This window comes from Procambarus clarkii, chromosome 50 (assembly GCF_040958095.1).
Source record: "Procambarus clarkii isolate CNS0578487 chromosome 50, FALCON_Pclarkii_2.0, whole genome shotgun sequence".
Lineage (NCBI taxonomy): Eukaryota > Metazoa > Arthropoda > Malacostraca > Decapoda > Cambaridae > Procambarus > Procambarus clarkii.
The window spans coordinates 25,245,891-25,270,877 of record NC_091199.1 but is presented as its reverse complement, the minus strand read 5'-3'; the positions used below and the strand labels follow the sequence as shown (position 1 = coordinate 25,270,877).

Sequence of the window (24,987 nt, the reverse complement as noted above, 5' to 3'; positions counted from 1 at the left end):
TATATATATATATATATATATATATATATATATATATATATATATATATATATATATATATATATATATATATGACAATGTCAGACCACGGAGGAAAATGAAACAGGAATTTCCTTATATATGTATATTAAATACATCTTCAGAAGGAATGATTTTACAGATCGAGTGATGGGTATAAATAGGCAGGAGAGAGTGGTGAAGTAAGGTGAGGTACAATACTTGGACAACGCAGACGGCCCATTGGCCCATCAGATGCACCCAATTGGCCCATCCGATGTAGCCCAATGGCCCATCTGATACAGCAGACATACAAGCACAATACATAGGTAATTATAACATAAAGAGGTAAATATATACAATGAATTAGTGAGACAAATGTTTTTCAATGATCCTACTTAAATCGCCCTTTAGCTGATCTATTAGAAATGGATCTAAGTTATATAGACCACTGCTAATATTCAAATTACTTTCTTTGGTGATCTGTATCAAAGCAGATTCAATTATGTTTCTGTTATAGGTGCTTTTACAATTTGTTATTGAAGAAGCACTCTCCCAATCAATTTGGTGAGCTTTTTCTGACAAATGCACAAACAAAGCATTAGACAATTGGCCATGTCTTACAGAGTATTTATGTTGCGATATTCTACATTTTAAATCTTTAGATGTTTGCCCGACATAGAACTTATTACATTCCTTACAAGGTATTTTATAAATGACGCAATTATCACTACGAGGGCTGTTCCTAACTAATAGCTTACCAACAGTGTTTTCGTAGCTAAACATTACATATATATTAAAAAGTTTCAAGGCCTTGACAATATTCTCAAACCCAGAGAAATATGGTAAACATAACACATTCTTTGGGCGAATCCTTTCACTGCATACATTATTATAATATGTACGACGTGCTTTGTTACGACAAACTTCCAAAAAATTCAGTGGGTAACAAAGCTTAATACCAATCGAATCAATATTCTTAAATTCTTCGTCTAAGAATTCTGGACTCACAACTCGAAGAGCTCTTAGATACATTGAAGAAAAAAGTCCAGCGAGGACTGGCCCATTTGACCTGGAACCCTCTGGAGTCCAGCGAGGACTGGCCCATTTGACCTGGAACCCTCTGGAGTCCAGCAAGGACTGGCCCATTTGACCTGGAACCCTCTGGAGTCCAGCAAGGACTGGCCCATTTGACCTGGAACCCTCTGGAGTCCAGCGAGGACTGGCCCATTTGACCTGGACCCTCTGGAGTCCAGCGAGGACTGGCCCATTTGACCTGGAACCCTCTGGAGTCCAGCGAGGACTGGCCCAATTGACCTGGAACCCTCTGGAGTCCAGCGAGGACTGGCCCATTTGACCTGGAACCCTCTGGAGTCCAGCAAGGACTGGCCCATTTGACCTGGAACCCTCTGGAGTCCAGCGAGGACTGGCCCATTTGACCTGGAACCCTCTGGAGTCCAGCGAGGACTGGCCCATTTGACCTGGACCCTCTGGAGTCCAGCGAGGACTGGCCCATTTGACCTGGAACCCTCTGGAGTCCAGCGAGGACTGGCCCAATTGACCTGGAACCCTCTGGAGTCCAGCGAGGACTGGCCCATTTGACCTGGAACCCTCTGGAGTCCAGCAAGGACTGGCCCATTTGACCTGGAACCCTCTGGAGTCCAGCGAGGACTGGCCCATTTGACCTGGAACCCTCTGGAGTCCAGCAAGGACTGGCCCATTTGACCTGGAACCCTCTGGAGTCCAGCGAGGACTGGCTCAATTGACCTGGAACCCTCTGGAGTCCAGCAAGGACTGGCCCATTTGACCTGGAACCCTCTGGAGTCCAGCGAGGACTGGCCCATTTGACCTGGAACCCTCTGGAGTCCAGCAAGGACTGGCCCATTTGACCTGGAACCCTCTGGAGTCCAGCGAGGACTGGCCCAATTGACCTGGAACCCTCTGGAGTCCAGCGAGAACTGGCCCAATTGACCTGGAACCCTCTGCAGTCTAAACGGGATTTAAAAAAAAAACAATCCTCTTTAGACTGCATTCCCTACTACTTGCGTGTGCGTGCGTGTGTGTGTGTTTATGTGTACATGTATGCTATTGTTTGAGTGCCTGTGTGCGTGCTTATGTGTAAGCTATTGTTGCAGTGCCAGTGTGTGTGTGTGTGTTTATGTGTACGTGTATGCTATTGTTTGAGTGCCTGTGTGCGTGTGTGTGTTTATGTGAACGTGTATGCTATTGTTTGAGTGCCTGTGTGCGTGTGTGTGTGTGTTTATGTGAACGTGTATGCTATTGTTTGAGTGCCTGTGTGCGTGTGTGTGTGTGTTTATGTGAACGTGTATGCTATTGTTTGAGGGCCAGTGTGCGTGCGTGCGTGTGTACTCACCTATTTGTGTGTGTTTATGTGTAAGTGTATGCTATTGTTTGAGTGCCAGTGTGCGTGCGCGTGTGTTTATTTACATGTGTCTGCAGGGTTGAGGTGTTAGTTCTTGGGCCCCGCCTTTCTAACCGTCGGTTGTCTAATGTACTGATTTCCGACCTATTTTACTCTATCATATCTGCTACATATATGTCTCTCTAACAAACACACATCCCCAGGATGCAGTCCGTAGCAGCTGTCCAACTATTTAATTCTTGGTGAACAGATGCATCAGGTGAAAGAAACTCTGTTCATTTATTTCTGCCTCGGCCGGGAATCGAACTCGGGGCCCTTAGAACTACAATTCCCGAGCATGGTCCACTCTTTCGTGTGTGTACATGTGTGTGCAGATGTGTAAACATGTGGACATGTTACTAAACTCTGTAACCTATGTGTGGTGTCTCCCTCCACAGGTGAGTCCTGTGCTCAGTACCACCAAGGTGGCGGGTGGTGGTACAGGTCGTGCAGTCATTTTAATCCCACGGGTCCCCATAGAAGCATGTGGACACGTTACTGGACGCCAGGTGTGAGAGGCGACTGGGTGCCACTCCATCGGATACAGATGATGATACGACCCCAGAACTTCCCAACTTGTCACCAGTGATTGTTGGTAAGATAATGTGGTGCCTCCCTATTACTGCCTTCCCTATTACTGCCTTCCCTATTACTGCCTTCCCTATTACTGCCTTGTCTATTACTAACTTGCCTATTACTGCCTTGCCTACTACTGCCTTACCTATTACTAACTTAACAATTAGTGACTTATGTGGCAGCTTCAGCTCTTCATTCTCCGCAATCAAACCTTCTTAATTGTACCTGACTTACCAAATGCTACTGGTAGTGGGCTGGTACTTGTGGTGGTTGTGTCAGGAGATGGATTTTTCCAGCTCCCTTATGCACTGAAAAGTATGCACAGGAGTATGTAATTACCTAAGTGTAATTACCTAAGTGTAGTTACAGGATGAGAGCTACGCTCGTGGTGTCCCGTCTTCCCAGCACTCTTTGTCATATAACGCTTTGAAACTACTGACGGTCTTGGCCTCCACCACCTTCTCCCCTAACTTGTTCCAACCGTCTACCACTCTGTTTGCGAAAGTAAATTTTCTTATATATCTTCGGCATCTGTGTTTTGCTAGTTTAAATCTATGACATCTTGTTCTTAAAGTTCCAGATCTCATGAAATCTTCCCTATCGATTTTATCAATTCCTGTTACTATTTTGTATGTAGTGATCATATCACCTCTTTTTTCTTCTGTCTTCTAGGTTTGGCATATTTAATGCGTCTAACCTCTCCTCGTAGCTCTTGTCCTTCAGTTCTGGGAGCCACTTAGTAGCATGTCTTTGCACCTTTTCCAGGTTGTTGATGTGCTTCTTAAGATATGGGCACCACATAACCGCTGCATATTCTAGCTTTGGCCTAACAAAAGTCATCAACAATTTCTTTAGTATATCGCCATCCATGTACTTAAAGCAATTCTGAAGTAAGAAAGCGTGGCATAGCTGGCTCCTCGCACAATATTCTTTATGTGGTCCTCAAGTGATAGTTTTCTATCTAGAACCACCCCTACCTACCTTGAGGCTACCTTGAGGTGCTTCCGGGGCTTAGTGTCCCCGCGGCCCGGTCGTCGACCAGGCCTCCTGGTTGCTGGACTGATCAACCAGGCTGTTAGACGCGGCTGCTCGCAGCCTGACGTATGAGTCACAGCCTGGTTGATCAGGTATCCTTTGGAGGTGCTTATCCAGTTCTCTCTTGAACACTGTGAGGGGTTTGCCAGTTATGCCCCTAGATCTCTTTCTTTATTAGAATTCTTTAAAGATTTCTCACATAATATATAGGTTGTGTGGGGTCTATGTTCTCCTATTCCACATTCCATAACATGGCATTTATTAACATTAAATGCCAATTGCCAAGTGGTGCTCCATATACTTATTTTGTCCAGGTCATCTTGAAGGGCATTACAATCATCTAAGTTTCTTATCCTTCCTATTATCTTCGCATCATCTTGAGATGATCTTGAGATGATTTCGGGGCTTTTTTTTAGTGTCCCCGCGGCCCGGTCCTCGACCAGGCCTCCACCCCCAGGAAGCAGCCCGTGACAGCTGACTAACACCCAGGTACCTATTTACTGCTAGGTAACAGGAGCATAGGGTGAAAGAAACTCTGCCCGTTGTTTCTCGCCGGCGCCTGGGATCGAACCCAGGACCACAGGATCACAAGTCCAGCATGCTGTCCGCTCGGCCGACCGGCTCTCCTCATCAGCAAACATGTTCATATAATTCTGTATACCAACTGGTTTATTGTCTACATAAATGATCTACATCATTGGTGCAAGAACTGAACCCTGTGGTACTCCACTTGTGACATTTCTCTAGTCCGATTCATTGCCTCTGATCACTGATCTCATTTTTCTATCAGTCAGAAAATTTTTCATCCATGTTAGAAGCTTACCTGTCACCCCTCCAATATTTTCCAGAACAACCTTTTATGTGGAACACTGTCGAAAGCCTTTTTCAGGTCCAGATAGATGCAGTCAACCCAACCATTTCATTCCTGTAATATCTCTTTTGCTCGATCATAGAAACTGAGTAAATTCGATACACAGGATCTTCCAGATCGAAAACGATACTGTCTGTCTGATATTATATAATTTCTCTCCAGGTGTTCTACCCATTTAGTTTTAATTATTTTTTCCAATATTTTGACTATTACACTTGTCAATGATACAGGTCTATAATTAAGGGGGTCTTCCCTGCTTCCACTTGTGTAGATTGGAACTATGTTAGCCTTTTTTCCACACATCAGCTACAACTCCTGTAAACAGGGATGCCTGAAAAATCAGTTGAAATGGAATGCTGAGCTTAGGTGCAAATTCTCTCAGAACCCATGGTGAAACTCCATCTGGACCAACTGCTTTGTTCTTATTTAGCTCCTTGAACATTTTTTCCACTTCGTCTCTATATGCTCTATGCTGTTCTTTGGAATTCTTATTGTGTCTGGTTCCCTGAAGATTTCATTTTGTACAAACACACTTTGGAAATTTTCTTTTAATGTTTCACACATTTCATTTTCATTTTCCGTGAATCTATTTCCCATTTTCAACCTCTGAATATTATCCTTTACCTGCATTTTGTTGTTTTGTTTATGAATTTATAGAATAGACTTGGTTCTGTTTTACATTTGTCTGCAATCCCTTTTTCAAAATTTCTTTCTGCCTCTCTCCTCACTGCCGTGTAATTGTTTCTTGCATCTTTGTGTCGCTGGTATGTTTGGGGGGTTTGGCCTCTTCCTGTATTGATTCCATTTTTGTGTCTTTTGGTCTCTGGCCTTCTCGCAATTTCTGTTGAACCAATCCTGTTTCCTAGTTCTGCATCTCTGTTTTGGTATAAATTTTTGTGTGCCTTTATCATATATTTCACAAAACTTGAAATACATCTCATTCACTTCCTTGCCTAGCAACAAGTCTGTCCAATTATACTCACTAAAACTTTTTCTAAGGTTGCCATAATGTCCTCTCCTGAAGTCAGGTTTTTCAATTGCATCAACCTCCTTATTTTCTTCCAGATTATAACGCATTGCGTACTTTATTCCCAAAAAGACATGGTCACTTTTACTCAAGGGAGGAAGGTACTGAATGTCAAATATTTCTTCCTCCTTCCTGGTAAATATCAAATCTAGCATGGAGGGAACGTCCCCTTCCCTCATCCTCGTAGCTTGTTTAACACGTTAAAACAAGAATGTTTCCAGGATGAGGTCTACAAATTTACAGGTCCAAAAATCTCCTGTTATAGCTCCATATGCTTCCCAGTCTATGGATTTCAAGTTGAAGTCGGCGACTATCATGAAGTCGTGATCTATCGTCATCCGCTCTCACTATGATCTCTCTCATTGTTGTTATAAGACCTTCTCGTTTACTATCTAGCTCCTCCTTTGACCATGTGCTGCTTGGCCAGTAGGTGTGCACAAGAGCACATGCTTAAAAAATACAACCCTTACACAGTCATGCTGGGTGTCAATAGACAGCCCATGAAGAGTGCTAGTCATTAAAGTTACTGTGGTTGTTGTAGCAAGTCTGTAGAGAAAGGTATTGGGAGGAGTTTATTGCAGGTGGATTTTTGTACAAGTTGAAGTGGAGAGACGGGGGTTGGGGGGTTAAGGGTTGTTGGCTGACCACCACTATTGAACCCTCCTGCTAGGTAGAGAGTGTCGTCTTGGGAGAACGTGATTGGTCGACGCACCAAGCCTGTGAAGATGCTTGGTTGTGATTGGTGCCTGAAGCTGAGGGGTGCTTGCTTTTGAGATGGGTCTCTCAGCTTGATGAGAAGTCATTCTTACCATGTCTGTGGCTGGGAGAGGTTGTGTGGTTTTCGTGCTAGGCCAAGCACTGGAAATACTGCCTGCAACGACGCAAAAGTCATTCACGATCGTCGTGCCATGATCCCGGAGCCGTTTGAGTAAGAATCCAGTTTCGTGGAAGAAGGTCGTAGGCGAAATAACACTGTAGTGAACTTACTGGGATCGTCGCCGTTCCCGTGTGATTGTTGAATACCACCCAGTGATAGTGAACTGAGGGGGCCTGTTATATCCCTGTGTGAATATGACATCCGTCGTGCCTTTGTTAGAAGGTACCTGTGAGAGACGAACTCGTGAAGGTTTCAGTGTTGTGTAGGAAACCTAGTATTCATAATTCTGCGGAATTACCAGTGAACAGTGAAGGACTGACTTTTTCACGTGACGCACGGTACAGCCATGTACGGCGCCGTACCATCCCGTACCGCTCCGTGTTAAGGGCGTGGTACCGTGGTACCTGTGATGGCAGTGGTGAGCTGGTACTTGTGGTGGTTGTGGTTAGCTGGTACTTGAGATGGTAGTGATGAACTGGTACTTGAGATGGTAGTGATTAACTGGTTCTTGTGATGGTAGTTGTCAGCTGGTACTTGTTATGATGGTCGTAAGCTGGTAGTTGTGATGGTAACGGCGAGAGGGAACTTTTGATGGTAGTGGTGAACTGGTACTTTTGATGGTAGTGCTGAGCTGGAAATTGTGATGGTGATGGTACGCTTGTACTTTTGATGCAGGCGACGAGTCACAATAACGTGGTTAAAGTATGTTGACCAGACCACACACTAGAAGGTGAAGGGACGACGACGTTTTGGTCATTCCTGGACCATTCTCAAGACGATTCTGATGACGAAGTAGATGCAGGTAATAAATAGGCAAGAGAGGTGAGGAGCAAAGTAAGGTGTAGTAGAGGGGATAGTAGTAGGAATAAGAACTGCAGTGTGAGAACTGCAGGACTCATATTGGCCCATACGAGTCAGCTCCTATTGTAACCAACGAATGAGAAGGAGATAGTAATAGGAATAAGAAGAGGATAGCAAAGGAACGTAAGAGAAAACAATGAACAGAAAAAAAGAAGATAATAAACGGAAGGGTAAGCTGTGTTAGGTCATGTTTGTTAGAAAGATTAGAGTATATACTGTGAAAGGGAAGAGTCCACAGCAACAAAGCCAGATCTCAAGTTCATGTTGGGTACATTGTGTATTAGAGCTGATTTAACAAGACAAGACGTGTAGAGTAGAGACAGGAAATATTATTTTGGAGGAAGACCAATCAATGGGATGATTAGAATCCCTCACATGACAGAAGAGAGCATTGTTAGTGTCTGCAGACTTAACACTTCTCTTGTGTTCTTTAAGTCTGTCATTCAGTGTACGGCCAGTTTCGCCAAATTATTGTAGAGGACAAGACGAACAGGAAATAGAGTAGACACCAGCAGCATTAGAAACAGGAGGAGCCGTGTGAACTAGATTGCTACGAAGTGTGTTAGTTTGTCGAAAGGCGAGTTTAATGTCAAGAGGACGAAAGGTGTTGGTAAAAGTTTTGAGTTCAGATATGAAGGGAAGGCAGAGCACAGTGCTACTAGTGTTTGAAGCAGGTTTAGGATGAAAGAAATTTCGTTTAGCTTGAGAGAAGGCACAGTTGATGAAATGCAAAGGGTAACCAAGGCGAGAGAATGATTTGTAGATAAAGGCAATTTCAGAATCAAGAAACTGAGGGTCGCTGATGCATAGAGCACGGAGGAAGTGAGAGACGAGAACACTTCTTAACAGTAGGAGGATGGTACGAAAAGAAGTGAATGTACATGCCACTATGCATGGGTTTGCGGCAGACAGAGAGAGAACCCGGAAACAGAGCTGTGAACCTGAACGTCAAGAAAAGGAAGGAGGGAATTAGATTCCCACTTGTTACGGCCACTATGGGTCACAACCGGGTTCTTTGCTGGAGGAACCAAAGTACTAGTGTCCGACCCCAAAGTCGGTAGTGGCTTTCAAGGAGTGGGCTTGGTAATGTAAGTAAAACACAAGGGGGGAGTTGAAAGGAATTCGACACTTCATAAATCATCAATATATTCACATTATCACTTTCCCAACACCTTAAATAGAATCATAAACGAAGTATTACTACACTGATATATTCACATGTGTCGCTCTCATAGGACACACTAAGCGCTCCTCGATGCTCATACAATGCAGCCTTGTCAACTTCCTTGTCTCCTCAACACACAGTACAGTCCTCAACCAGTACAGGGAAACACCAACGAGTCTACCCTAGCCACGGGCCAGCCTATCTACAGTATCCCTAGGTGCTTCTTGGGAACGCCCACAATCACTCTCCAGCCTGGTGCTGGCAGAGAACATCAGCCTCGCGCTGCTGGGCCTCTACACGAACAAATACAAGGGTAACGAACTCCTGGCAGGAGCTTCTTGCAACTAGCTAGTTACACTCCTCCGTAGCACCTCACTGTCGGTCGTCTCTTCCTCTAGCCAGTCCCGGGATACACCGAATTCTGTCACTGCCACTTCACAGACAGACAGCAGATACTACTCGGTTCCTCTTCGGCGGCGGCTCACTGCTCACGTAAAGCAGAATGAAGTAGAGAGATAATAGGCTGCCCTGGGTATACTGACTGTCTTCGTACCACCGCAGCCCTACGTCGCCTCTGTGGATACAGACACGTCATCAGTAAACTGGCCAGTACTTGGGACACTAGGAAATACCACTTACGGACTCTGACATTGACATGCAACTCATATCCCAATAGAGGGCGCTGATTTCCAGGCGCCACCTCACCAGAGGTCAGCTACAGCGACTTTTTCGGCTGACTAGGGCAGGAATCTAGCGTCTCTTGCAGGTATCATACTGCCACCACCAGATGGCGTCGTCCATTTAGTGGGTGGGGGGGGGGTTAGGGAGCAGACTCACAGATGGCGTTGACGTTGCTACTCCGTACTCCGACGATGGAGTCGGGTTCGTAACAACACTCAACTTTGAAATGGATAGAAGGAGCCAGATTTTTAAGAGAGGAGAGGAAAGGCTGGTCATGACGCCATAAAGCAAAAATGTCATCAACATAGCGAAGCCAGAAAGAGGGACGGAGGACCTATGGAGGACCTATGGCAATTCCATGACCAAGAGATGGCTTCCAGAACCTTGCAGGAATCAACCTCACTGAGGACCAAGTCACTCTCCTAAATCTGGGTATAAACTGTCACGTTATGTCCAGACCGAGTGAGATGGCCCGGAGAGTGGAGTTGGAGATTCTGTTGGACGACATATTCGGCCTCGAGACACAAAAGAAGGTCACCACCAAAGATACCTTACAAGCAGAACTTATTGCGGAAGGAGGAAAGAATCAAGGCAACTACAGAAGCACCATACTGTCCCCCGAGCTCAATGCGGCAGCTTAGAGCCTTCGTGAGAACAAGGAGATAGTTGTCAGGAGAGGTGACAGGTCGCCAATATGAGTCATTCTTAAAAAAGACGAATATCTGGCGAAAATGAACCTCATACTCTCTGACCAAACTAAATTCCAAAGGGTAACGAAGGACACTACAGCCGAATTGAAAGTAAAAGTCAACAAATTGATCGAAACTGTGAACGCCAAGAAATCCGGACTCCACCTGCCAAAGATTATTGGGGAATATAAACCTGGATATGTATATGGAAATGTCAAGACACACAAGCCTGGAAACCCACTTCGACCAATCATTAGCCAGATACCCACACCCACGTACAGACTGGCAAAGCGACTCAACGGCCTGCTGACTCCTTATGTTCCTTGCGCCTTCAGCCTGAAGTCTCCAAAGGAATTTGTTGACTTACTGCGGGGCACACGGGCCACAGGGATAAGAGCCTCGTTGGACGTAGAATCGCTGTTTACCAACGTACCTGTGGACGAGACAATCGGGATGATAGCCGACAGAGTGTATCGTGATCCAGCCTGTACTCCTCTTGACATACCAGAAAATATTCTGAGGAAACTACTCCAAGCTTGTACTAAAGAGGCACCCTTCTTGAGCCCGGATGGGCACATGTATAAGCAAGTAGATGGGGTCGCCATGGGTTCTCCCCTAGGTGTCCTGTTTGCAAATTTCTACATGGGTACCATCGAGCAAAAAGTCTTAGTCGACATGAACTTGAAACCGGCCATATACTGCAGGTATGTTGACGACATTTTTACACAGGTACCTAATGTCAGACATCTGCAGGAGCTGAAGGAGGCATTTGAGCAGAATTCTGTGTTGCGTTTCACTTACGAGATGGAGAAGGATGGGAAGCTGCCCTTTCTAGATGTATCAGTCATGGAAAGGAGCGGAGTTTTCCACACTGCAGTCTACACTAAGGAAACAAACATAGGAATGTGCCTGAATGCCAACAGTGACTGCCCAGACAGGTACAAGAGGAGTGTTGTTAACTCTTATGTCGACCGTGCTCTCAGCCATAGCTCAGAATGGAAGCAAGTCGACGAAGAACTCTGTAGGGTAAGGCAGGTCCTAGTCAACAACGGCTTCTCCAATGGTTTTGTGGAAGACATCATAAGAAGGAAAGTGAAACGCCATGCAACCTCTGAAGAGACAACTAACACAACACCTATACCCCCTATTAGACTATTTTACAGGAACTTCTTTTCCACAGCCCATAAAACAGAGGAAAGGGTCCTGAAAGATATTGTTAGTAGAAACGTTATCCCTACAGATAAAAATCAGAAGATACAACTGACAATTTACTATAAAAACAAAAACACGGCCAGCCTACTCATGAGAAACTCTCCAGACACAAAGCAGAACGCTTTAAAAGAGACCAACGTCGTCTATGCCTTCAAATGCCCTCTTGGGGACTGTAAGCCTCAAAAAACTCAGTATATAGGCAAGACAACAACATCTCTTTTCAGGCGTTTAACGATGCATAAGCAACAGGGCCCCATTAAGGAACATATAGTCTCTTCCCACAACCAAACAATCACCAGAGAAATCTTAGCAAACAACACAGAAATCATCGATAGATACAGCGATAGCAGGCGGCTTGACGTCTGCGAGGCACTACACATCAAGAAGTCAACACCAGCAATCAACAGCCAATTAATGCACAACTATATTCTACCCACTTCAAGACTCCGCTCCAATATAGAAGCATCAAGAAATATGGGACAATAAAAATAGGCCTTCTGCAGTTACCTATCTTTAATACCCATTGTTTCGTGTCCTGTCTTGTGTTAAAAGTTTATTTTCACCTCATCCAAAACTATTGTAACATGTCACCTCACCCAAATGTAGGTATAAAAACTGAAAGATGTTTAAGCTCTATTCAGTTAAAAGTTGTGTGTGTGTGTGTAAACTAAAGTCTTTGAAAATGTAATAAGTTTTACGAAACGCGCTCAAGTGTCGCATCAGACTAGAAATAAAAATGAATTTTGGAGAATTGATTTTTGAATTACCACCAACAGTGAAAAGAAACGTAAGAAAGATCGAGAAAATTCGTGTTAGAATTATTAATTTTACTTTTTCGGTCATATTTAATAATATATGTCTACAGGAACGACTCCTACCAAAATATACTAATATATATATATATATATACCCTATATATATATATATATATATATATATATATATATATATATATATATATATATATATATATATATATATATATATGCAAACAAGCCTGAATGGTCCCCAGGACTATATACAACTGAAAACTCACACCCCAGAAGTGACTCGAACCCATACTCCCACAACTGGTATGTACAGGGACGCCTTAATCCGCTTGACCATCACGACCGGACAAAAGGAAGTGATAGCCGAGGCTATATGAACCACTTCCCCGCCGGCACTCGGATGGTAATCTTGGGCATAGCATTTTATCAAATCACCTCATTCTTTGGGGCACACGTGAGGAACACAAATGCAAACAAGCCTGAATGGTCCCCAGGACTATATACAACTGAAAACTCACACCCCAGAAGTGACTCGAACCCATACTCCCACAACTGGTATGTACAGGGACGCCTTAATCCGCTTGACCATCACGACCGGACAAAAGGAAGTGATAGCCGAGGCTATATGAACCACTTCCCCGCCGGCACTCGGATGGTAATCTTGGGCATAGCATTTTATCAAATCACCTCATTCTTTGGGGCACACGTGAGGAACACAAATGCAAACAAGCCTGAATGGTCCCCAGGACTATATACAACTGAAAACTCACACCCCAGAAGTGACTCGAACCCATACTCCCACAACTGGTATGTACAGGGACGCCTTAATCCGCTTGACCATCACGACCGGACAAAAGGAAGTGATAGCCGAGGCTATCACTTCAGAGGCAGTTGTGGGAGTATGGGTTCGAGTCACTTCTGGGGTGTGAGTTTTCAGTTATATATATATATATATATATATATATATATATATATATATGTATATATATATATATATATATATATATATATATATATATATATATATATATATATATATATATATATATATATATATATATATATATTACTCCAGGCTTGATTCCTTGCTGCTGGGAATCTAATATTAACTAATATTAGATTAAAATATACTAATATTAAAGCGCACGACCCAGCAGCAAGGAATCAAGCCTTCACGATAAAATATCGCCAGGATCTGATTCGTGATCAGATATACAAGGCAGAGAATGAAATCAAAGACAACAAAACGCAACTACTTCATGCTACAAACGAGTGGAGAAATAGCAACATCGACGAAAGTATCCGTACCCGCATTGAACAACACCTCGACATCCTCACAGACCAACATCACCTCAGCACTGAAACAAGGATTATCAAGAAACTAACAACATAATATGGAGGACCTATGGCAATTCCACGACCAAGAGATGGCTTCCTGAACCTTGCAGGAATTAACCTCACTGAGGACCAAGTCACTCTCCTAAATCGGGGCATAAACTGCCATGTTATGTCCAGACCGAGTGAGATGGCCCGGAAAGTAGAGTTGGAAATTCTGTTGGACGACATATTCGACCTCGAGACACAAAAGAAGGTCACTACCAAAGATACCTTACAAGCAGAACTTATTGCAGAAGGAGGAAAGAATCGAGGCAATTACAGAAGCACCATACTGTCCCCCGAGCTCAAAGCGGCAGCTAAAAGCCTTCGTGAGAACAAGGAGATAGTTGTCAGGAGAGGTGACAAGTCGCCAATATATGTCATTCTTAAAAAAGACGAATATCTGGCGAAAATGAACATCATACTCTCTGACCAAACTAAGTTCCAAAGGGTAACGAAGGACACTACAGCCGAATTAAAAGCAAAGGTCAACAAACTGATCGAAACTGTGAACGCCAAGAAATCCGGACTCCACCAGCCAAAGATCATTGGGAATATAAACCTGGATATGCGTATGGAAATCTCAAAACACACAAGCCTGGAAACCCACTTCGACCAATCATTAGCCAGATACCCACACCCACGTACAGACTGGCAAAGCGACTCAACGGCCTGCTGACTCCTTATGTTCCTTGCGCCTTCAGCCTGAAGTCTCCAAAGGAATTTGTTGACTTACTGCGGGGCACACGGGCCACAGGGATAAGAGCCTCGTTGGACGTAGAATCGCTGTTTACCAACGTACCTGTGGACGAGACAATCGGGATGATAGCCGACAGAGTGTATCGTGATCCAGCCTGTACTCCTCTTGACATACCAGAAAATATTCTGAGGAAACTACTCCAAGCTTGTACTAAAGAGGCACCCTTCTTGAGCCCGGATGGGCACATGTATAAGCAAGTAGATGGGGTCGCCATGGGTTCTCCCCTAGGTGTCCTGTTTGCAAATTTCTACATGGGTACCATCGAGCAAAAAGTCTTAGTCGACATGAACTTGAAACCGGCCATATACTGCAGGTATGTTGACGACATTTTTACACAGGTTCCTAATGTCAGACATCTGCAGGAGCTGAAGGAGGCATTTGAGCAGAGTTCCGTGCTGCGTTTCACTTACGAGATGGAAAAGGATGGGAAGCTGCCCTTCCTAGATGTAACAGTCATGGAAAAGAGCGGAGGTTTCCACACTGCAGTCTACACTAAGGAAACGAACATAGGAATGTGCCTAAATGCCAACAGGGACTGCCCAGACAGGTACAAGAGGAGTGTTGTTAACGCATATGTCGACCGTGCTCTCAGCCACAGCTCAGAATGGAAGCAAGTCGACGAAGAACTCTGTAGGGTAAGGCAGGTCCTAGTCAACAACGGCTTCTCCAATGGTTTCGTCGAAGACATCATTAGAAGGAAAGTGAAACGCCATGCAACCTCTGAAGAGATAACTAACACAACACCTATACCCCCTATTAGACTATTTTACAGGAACTTCTTTTCCACAGCTCATAAAACGGAGGAAAGGGTCCTGAAAGATATTGTTAATAGAAACGTTATCCCTACAGACAAAAATCAGAGGATACAACTGACGATTTACTATAAAACCAGAAAAACGGCCAGCCTACTCATGAGAAACTCTCCAGACACAAAACAGAACGCTTTAAAAGAGACTAACGTCGTCTATGCCTTCAAATGCCCTCTTGGGGACTGTAAGCTCCAAAAAACCCAGTATATAGGCAAGACAACAACATCTCTTTCTAGGCGTTTAACGATGCATAAGCAACAGGGCTCCATTAAGGAACATATAATATCTTCCCACAACCAAACCATCACCAGAGAAATCATAGTAAACAACACAGAAATCATCGATAGATACAGCGATAGCAGGCGGCTTGACGTTTGCGAGGCACTACACATCAAGAAGTCAACACCAGCAATCAACAGCCAATTAATGCACAACTAAATTCTACCCACCTCAAGACTCCGCTCCAATATAGAAGCATCAAGAAATATGGACCAATAGGCTATCTACAATCACTTCTATTCAATACCCATTGTTTCGTGTTCTGTCTTGTGTTGATGAAATTAATACCCTATTAATGCCACCTCTTGTTCTGTCTTGTGTTGATGAAATTAATACCCTATTAATGCCACCTCACCCCATCCACCTCACTCAAATATAGATATAAACAAAATCGGAGATGCGTAAGTTCTATTCAGTTGTGTATTTGTAAACTAAAGTCTTTGAAAATATAATAAGTTTTACGAAACGCGCTCGTGTCGCGTCAGACTAGAAATAAAAATGAATTTTGGACAATTGATTTTTGATTTACCTCCAACAGTGAAAAGAAATGTACGAAAGATTGAGAAAATTCGTGTTAGAATTATTAATCTTACTTTTTCGGTCATATTTAATAATATATGTCTACAGGAAAGACTGCTACCAAAATATATATATATATATATATATATATATATATATATATATATATATATATATATATATATATATATATATATATATATATATATAAAAGAAATAAAGGATGGAGAAGAAAAAGAAAAGAGGATGAAAAAGAAAAAGGATGGAGGGATCAGGCCGATAGCTGTGGGCAATTCTCTCCGGCGTCTCGTCGCAAAGGCAGCTGCAAGAACAGTTAGTGATGCAGCGGCCAACATGCTGAAGCCAAAACAGCTCGGGTTTGGCATTTCACAAGGGTGTGAGGCGGCAGCCCATGCAGCTCGAGCCTTCATCGCCAACATCACAGACGAAAAGGCCCTTATCAAGCTAGATTTCAAAAATGCCTTCAATTTGGTGCGGAGGGATGCTGTACTCCGTGCGGTTCATAGTCATTTCCCTTCCCTCTACCCTTTTGTACATTCATGCTACAGTATGGATCTTAAGCTACTTTTTGGCGAACATGAAATTGACTCGCGAGAAGGCGTCCAACAGGGTGACCCCCTTGCTCCTCTCCTTTTCTGCTTAGTCATCAAACAAGTCACAGAGGTCCTGTCCAGCGAGCTTAACATCTGGTTCTTGGACGATGGTACCCTAGCTGGTTCCCAAGACTCAATCCTGGAGGACATCAGAAAAATCCAGGAGCAAGGTGCAGTTTTAGGCCTCACCCTGAACCCTTCTAAATGTGAAATAATATTTTCCAACCAGGGCATCGTAGAGAGAATAGAGGGTCTTCTGCCAGATATCCATAAAACTAAACCTGAAGACAGCACACTCCTAGGAGCTCCCCTGGGGTTGAAAGCCATCGATGAGGTACTTGATAAGAAAATCGCCGACCTTAAGAGGATGGATGGGAGGATTGAGGATATTGATGCTCATGATGCACTCTACCTCATCACCAGATGTCTGTCCCTCCCCACGTTAACATACTTTCTGAGGTGTTCACCATCTTACAGTAGCCAAAAACTAAGTGAGTATGACCGGTTACTGAAATCAATGCTAGAAAAAGCCCTTAACCTCTCTCTCGATGACCTACAGTGGAAACAAGCCTCTCTTCCCGTAAGACTTGGGGACCTCGGAGTTCGAACAGCAACGCAAATCGCTGTTCCAGCCTTCCTGTCCTCCTTATCAGCATCCGACGACCTTGTGAAGGAAATGCTACCTGCCCACTTACATCAGCTGGCAGGTGTACATGATCCCAATTTTACACGCTGTGCCACAGAGTGGGCCTCTCGTGCAGGCCCATCACCTCAACCACCATCCCCAAAAGCCCACAAGCAATCCAGCTGGGATGGCCCCATTGTAGACCAAGTTGCTGCAGAGTGCCTGGGTGCTGCATCAACACAACACGACATTGCTCGCCTCACAGCAGTAGCAGCACCACATGCAGGGGATTTCCTGTTAGCAACCCCAATGTCGGCAACTGGTACGCGTCTCACACCACACGCCCTCCGAATTGCTGTGGCCCTCCGCCTTGCTGCCCCAATCCACACCAGATATAGGTGTATTTGCGGCGAGGTGGTGGCTGACAGGTACGGCCACCATGGCCTACTCTGCCAAAGCATAGGGGGATGGCACTCGAGGCACAGTGAAGTTAACGACATCATCAAGAGGAGCCTCACCACAGCTGGATGCCCAGCTGAAAGAGAGCCCCGTTACCTAACGCCCCGTAACTCTGATGCTCTTATTGGTCGCCCGGATGGTATCACAGTGAACCCCTGGAAGAATAGCAAGCAGTTGGTATGGGACTGCACGTGCATATCAACCCTGGCTAACACCTACATTAACCTCAGTGTTGCACAACCAGGTGGCGCTTCCACCCACAGGGAAGTAGCCAAATCCCTTAAGTATAGAGAACTGGATCACCACTACAATTTTGTCCCCATTGCTTCTGAGACACTCGGCGCCTGGGGTAAAAGTGCTACCAGTTTTTTGAAGGAACTGTGTTCTAGACTCATTGAAACAACAAGAGACCCAAGAGCTGCAAGCTTTCTTTTCCAGCGCCTCAGTGTGGCGATACAGAGGGGTAATGGGCACTGCATCCAGGGTTCCTGCCCGCCATCTGAGGAGCTGGAGGAACTCGACAACCTATGATAACCATCTTTGTGACCCATATGTAACTCCTTTTTTGTAACAAAGTTCAAATAAAGTAAATATATATGTACATACAAAAGAATGGGGGTGGTAGGAGAAGATAATATTAGTGTTCAGTGAGAAACCACAAGGTCTCCTCTGAATACTTTTTATTTTCTTCTCCGAGGCTATGGGTCCCCACATTGGCACCAGAGGTGGTACCCTATATATATATATATATATATATATATATATATATATATATATATATATATATATATATATATATATATATATATATATATATATATACATACAAGAGTTGTTACTTTCTTGTAAAGCCACTAGCATGCGTAGCGTTTCCGTCAGGTCCCTGGAATACGATCCCCGCCGCGAAGAATCGTTTTTACAACCAAGTACTCACTTTTACTGTTGAGTTAAACAGAGGCTACTGTTAAGGATTTACGCCCAGTAAATCCTCCGCGGCCAGGATACGAACCCATGACAAAGCACTAGCGGAATGCCAGGTGAGTGTTTTACCACTACACCACGGAGACTGATTATTAGTCTCAATAAAAATAAATAAATGGACTTAGGAAAAAACGCTTCCTTCAGATTTTAGAGACTTAAACCTTACATATATTACAAATAACCTTACATAAGTTCCATGTAAATTGAATTAAAAATGAAAGAGAAATTTGAGCGTTTATGTTACTTGAAAATAAATAAGTAAAAAATATAGTCTAAGGTGCTGCCATCTGTGACTTGAGTTTGACATCAACCAATTTCCTCCAAAATCTGCACCCTTACAGATAGGCTTACGTGCAGTCAAGTGTATAAGTTTCATGCAAATCGCCCGATAAACAAAAAAGAAAAATAAACTAAAAAAAATAAACAAGGGAAATGGAAAGGGCCACCTTGCCCTCCCCACCATCCCCCACTCCCCAGTCCCCATATCCTCCCTACCATTTCCCCTCAGCCCCGTCCCCTCGTCCTCCCCACCATTCTCGCACATGAAAAACACAGTTAAAAGAACATATTTTAACTGTCACGGGTGGGACATCTATATAGTACGTATATAAAAACTCGCACGTATTCAAAGGATACGTTGTATCAAAATTTAAAAGCAATCAATGAAGAACTTTCGTAGATTTCCCCCCACATAAAAATCACTTTTTTCTAAAAAAGCATGTTTTTACCCCTTCAACTGTGCTACACATCATTAACTGTGGTGGGTAACTGTCGTGGAATTGCGCACCATAGGTATTGATGTGTTGGAGTACCCAACATAATTTAAAGGTTCTGCAGAAACACCGGGTTCACATCAGCTTCCTCAGGGCTCTTGTAAACAGACGCCTCAGCACGTATTCGAATGCAACGTTGCGTCAAAATCTTAAAGCAATAAGTGAAGAACTTTCGGAGATTTCCCTCACATGAAACACAGTTTAAAAAAAAATCATGTTTTTAACCCTTAAACTGCGCTACACATTACGCACACCGCAGCTGTGGTGAGTAACTGTCGCGGAATTGGCACCACAGGTATTGATATGTTTGGAGTACCCCGCAAGATTTAAAGGTCGCGCTGCAACACGGGGTTCATATCAGCTTCCTCACGGCTTCTGTAAACAGACGCCATTTAAAAAAAATCATCGGCAACATTCCCGGGTGTGAGAGCCTCAGTATCGAGTAAGCAACAAAGGCTGATGCATGCAGCATGAGTTAACAGCACTGGTGTTCAACTTATCAAGAACCTCAATACTTGATACGCTGAGGTTCATGGAGCCTTGGCTATCTGGGTTCGAATCCTTCAGGGGGATGAGGAGTTTTCGGTTGCATTGATTTGATTATTGTCATACACAATAATCACACACACTTTTGCTATTTTTACTATATATTTACTCAATCGTTTGCTATTATATACCACTAATATTTCAATGTCACAGGTTATGAATAATCAAATAAATTAAAAAATTTCCCCTTCTGATCATCCAATATTTTGTTTCAGTGGAACTTGCCTGATAAATAGTTTTGTTACAGATAATTCTGCCATGTGATAATGGATTTATATCTTTGAATAATTTCTGAGATCTGGAATGTATTCAATTGTATATTTTTCTTTTTTGCTTGGATGGTTGATGTTGTATTTATTTGTAGCAGTGGTTTTCTGGCTTTTATTTAAGGAATAATTTGTGCAATAATAAATGTGAGACATATATAGTCATTATATTTATTTCTTTATTGCTGTCTTTATATTCCTTTTTCAGTTTTCCTTTTCCCAAATTTTACAACAAAATTAATTTAACTGGACAAAGCTTCTTATTAATTATCTAAAATTTTTATTTGTCAAAGTTCTTGTTCTTGTTACTGATTATTGTCATTTTGACTTTGGTAATTATATAGTTTACTGTAAATATTACCTTGTTTAAATATATAACATTTTGGTGTATACATTTGCAGTATGGAGTGGAGTCATCACCAGAGTGAAGCTCCTCCACAAGTGTCCCAAGTGGAAGAGTTGACTAAAGTCCAGGTGGTGACCCGTGACCAGCCCCAGGGACCAGGTGGTGACCCGTGACCAGCCCCAGGGACCAGGTGGTGACCCGTGACCAGCCCCAGGGACCAGGTGGTGACCCGTGACCAGCCCCAGGGACCAGGTGGTGACCCGTGACCAGCCCCAGGGACCAGGTGGTGACCCCTGACCAGCTCCAGGGACCAACTGAGGCCGGACCTAATTACCCTCACATAATTAACCAACTTTTTCCACCTGTGATTGTAATGTTAAACAATAAAACTCAATACAATACTTTTTTCCTCCCTTGTAGGAAATATTTGATGTGTTGAAGTTAACACTTAGTAAATTAATATCAGTATCCTATATGCTTTATTCCATATGTTTATGCATTGATTATTTGCTTATGATCCCTGAGATTATGACTCTTAGATATTTCTCCCGTTAATACCTCACATATTCAATATTGTCCAGGTGATATATGGGAACTTTAGTATTATTATTACTAAGCTCAAATCCCAACATTTTACAGCATTAAACTGCATCTGCTAATCTTTTGTCTTTTAGCACTTTTGGGAGTTTAACTCCCACATGGAAGTTAAATTGACGTGGGATTTAACTCCATTCATGCCAACTCTCTGCTGTCTTTTTTTAATAACCAATAACGAAGGTCTAATCCAACTTAGGATAAACCCCCATTACTATGTACCTCCAGCTCTTTAGGCTTGTGTGGCGCAGTATCAAAGTCCTTGTTGACGTCAAGTTAAAGAATGTCACAATCTTTCCTGCTATCACCTTAAAATTTTCAGGAAAAGAATGATAGAAAATCTGCTTTACAATACATAAGCACCCTACATAATGTTTTGTCTGGCTCTAGGGGACTAGTTTGCCTTTAGATTGCATATTTGTTTAATAACTTCCTCGCTAGTAACTACTAAACTAGTCCTCTCGACCTTCAAAGATTTGTTCTGCTTAATTCTGCTTAATGCATAGTTAAGTTTCTTTAATAAATACAGAGACGAAGAATTAATTTGAAAAAGGTCATATATCTTTTTCATTCTCAGCTACCTGACCTGCCTCAGATTATTAATTGGGAAGTCTTTTCTTTAATCTTTGTTTAATATATCAGGCAAAAACGTTTTAGAAATTGTCATTGCTTAGTCTGCTTTACACACTTCATAATTTCTTGATGCTTTCATTATTTCTTTAACATTTCTAACTAGTTTGGGATTTTGTTGTTCAAGACTGACTTCCCCATTTTAGGCCATTGATCAAAGTTTTTTCTACTGATAAGGTTTTTAATCCCATGATTATCCATCTAGGGTCATTGTTGTATGACCTAACCAATCTAGATGGTACACTACACTTTTGACCTTTATTAAGCATGTATGTAATAAATTTTTTGAATATTATTAACAGTTTTTTAATTTCCTTTTCCTATATCCTTTCACCCATGTTAATACTTCAGTCATGTTGCCCTTTACTCTTAACCTCTCACTATTAACCTCCTTACTATTAACCTTACTATTAACATCCCACTAATAACCTTAACATATTGGTAATAAATATGTTTAAATGTTCAGTATCTGACGGAATCCTGCCTCTCGATGTGGCGAGAATATTAGCAATAGGCTCAGATAAAGAAATATTAATTTATATTAACACTACCGTTATTGAAATTAGTAACTACTGCAAGTAGCATATAATAATGATGTATTATAATACAAAGGTACTGTGTAAGTGTGGGAAATTTCCAACACCCTGCATACCAGTGACCATGGTCAAAAGCATCAGCACCTCCTCCCTAGCTGCCCTACACACCAGTGACCATGGTCAACAGCACCAGCACCTCCTCCCTAGCTGCCCTACACGCCAGTGACCATGGTCAACAGCACCAGCACCTCCTCCCTAGCTGCCCTACACGCCAGTGACCATGGTCAACAGCACCAGCACCTCCTCCCTAGCTACCCTACACACCAGTGACCATGGTCAAAAGCATCACCACCTCCTCCCCAGCTGCCCTACACACCAGTGACCATGGTCAACAGCACCAGCACCTCCTCCCTAGCTGTCCTACACACCAGTGACCATGGTCAACAGCTCCAGCACCTCCTCCCTAGCTGCCCTACACACCAGTGACCATGGTCAACAGCACCAGCACCTCCTCCCTAGCAGCCTGTTACGAACCCGGATCCAACGTCCGAGCCCGGAGCAGTGACGACTGCGCCATCTGTGGATCAGCTCCCAAAACCCCCTCCAAACGGACGACGACACCTGGTGAGGACGACGTGTACTGGCTACGAGGGCCAGTTTCCAGTCCCGTTCAGCGCTCAACACAGCCGCTGCTGACCTCTGGTGAGGTGAAGCTCAGACAACTGCGCCATCTATGGAGTGGATAGGTGGGCGTTTGTGCCTGAGCCCGTAAGTGAGGTGTTTTAGTGTGTCCCAGTTATTGATGACGTGTCTGCTTACAGAGTCGACCTGGGACTGCTGTGATGGAAGTTGAGTCAGTCTACCCAAGGCAGCCGTCTCCATACCTTGTGCTTTGCTGCAGCAGCTGTGAAGTCGTCCCCCCGAAAGAACACTGTGGTGTTACCCTGCCAGTGGAGTGGCAGTAGAAGGATTACCCGGGACCGACTGCTGGAGACGATTATCCACTGGGGTACTGAGGACAGGAGAGTGATTTCTGGTATCACACGAGGCTCCTGTCTAGGGCGTTACCCTAATATCGTTCGTGGAGTGGCCTGACCAGCCTTGCTGATCCGGAACCTGCCAGCAGACCTGCTGGACTTGTGGTTGACGGCCTCCATGGCGGTGCCCCCAGTGGACCCGTGTTTTGGCTGGCCTGTGTTTGGGGGTAGACTCAGCTTGGTCGAAGGATTCGTCAAGAGACCACGAAAGCACCGAGGACTCAGCACCGAGTATTTGGATCCAGAGTCTTCAAGAGAAGAGAAGACGATTGTGTATTTCCCCTGTACAGTGTTAATACCCCTCCTCCTGTGCACTCTTTTATATATTATTTATTGGTGATGGGAATAATTATAATCTTAAGTTCCTAACTTTCTTTCCCTTCCCCCTTTAAGTTTCTTGCGTCACGGATCTCATTCCTTGAAAGCCACTACTGGCTTGGGGCCGGATACTACTTACTCTAATAACATCAGAGTGAGAACCCCGTTGCGTCCCGAGAGGGCCGTAACACTGCCCTACACAACAGTGACCATGGTCAACAGCACCAGCTCCTCCTCCCTAGCTGCCCTACACACCAGTGACCATGGTCAACAGCACCAGCACCTCCTCCCTAGCTGCCCTACACACCAGTGACCATGGTCAACAGCACCAGCACCTCCTCCCTAGCTGCCCTACACACCAGTGACCATGGTCAACAGCTCCAGCACCTCCTCCCTAGCTGCCCTACACACCAGTGACCATGGTCAACAGCACCAGCACCTCCTCCCTAGCTGCCCTACACACCAGTGACCATGGTCAACAGCACCAGCACCTCCTCCCTAGCTGCGCTACACAACAGTGACCATGGTCAACAGCACCAGCACCTCCTCCCTAGCTGCCCTACACACCAGTGACCATGGTCAACACCACCAGCACCACCTCCCTAGCTGCCCTACACACCAGTGACCATGGTCAACACCACCAGCACCTCCACCCTAGCTGCCCTACTCACCTGTGACCATGGTCAACAGCACCAGCACCTCCTCCCTAGCTGCCCTAGACACCAGTGACCATGGTCGACATCACCAGCACCTCCTCTCTAGCTGCGCTACACACCAGTGACCATGGTCAACAGCACCAGCACCTCCTCCCTAGCTGCCCTACACACCAGTGACCATGGTGTTGGAAATTTCCAACACTAATACAATACTATTGTAGTATAATAAATTAGTATTAAAATATACTAATTACTGTAGTTACTAAAATTTACTAACAGTAATGTTCACATGAACTAACCATTATTTCTGCATATGGATACTGGAATTCTTACGAAACCAAGCACCAGTATTGCGTCAGATTATACATAGTTAAACACATTTATATCCAGTGTGTTAGAGAATTGAATGTGATTCTCTAAAATCATCAGTATTCCGTGTGATAATTATTTACGGATAACATAACTCCCAAATAATTCCAAATCGAGAGTTTTTAGTTACAATTGTTATCACGTAATAATTTTACCGTCACACGTGAATGCCACAACGCCATGGAGAAAACTAAAATCTTCTCCATTTCTTGTTTACCACCATAAGACGAGAAATTAATAATATTTAACTCCCTAGAATTACAACCCAGTCTTTATTAATTAAAGCATTTCAGCCACAATTGCGCGAAAT

At 43.7% G+C, this 24,987-nt stretch overlaps 1 protein-coding gene across 1 annotated transcript in view; it reads left to right on the top strand.

The window, feature by feature from the left end:
• Positions 1-22,056, top strand: part of LOC123772788 (angiopoietin-related protein 1-like) — a 203,915-nt gene extending 181,859 nt beyond the window's left edge. Inside the window, exons 4-5 of the mRNA XM_069303734.1 lie at positions 2,818-3,014; positions 20,593-22,056. Of these exons, the coding sequence (XP_069159835.1) occupies positions 2,818-3,008 (191 nt within the window). The 3' untranslated portion in view covers positions 3,009-3,014; positions 20,593-22,056. The remainder of the gene's footprint in view (positions 1-2,817; positions 3,015-20,592) is intronic.
• Positions 22,057-24,987: the final 2,931 nt, after the last annotated feature.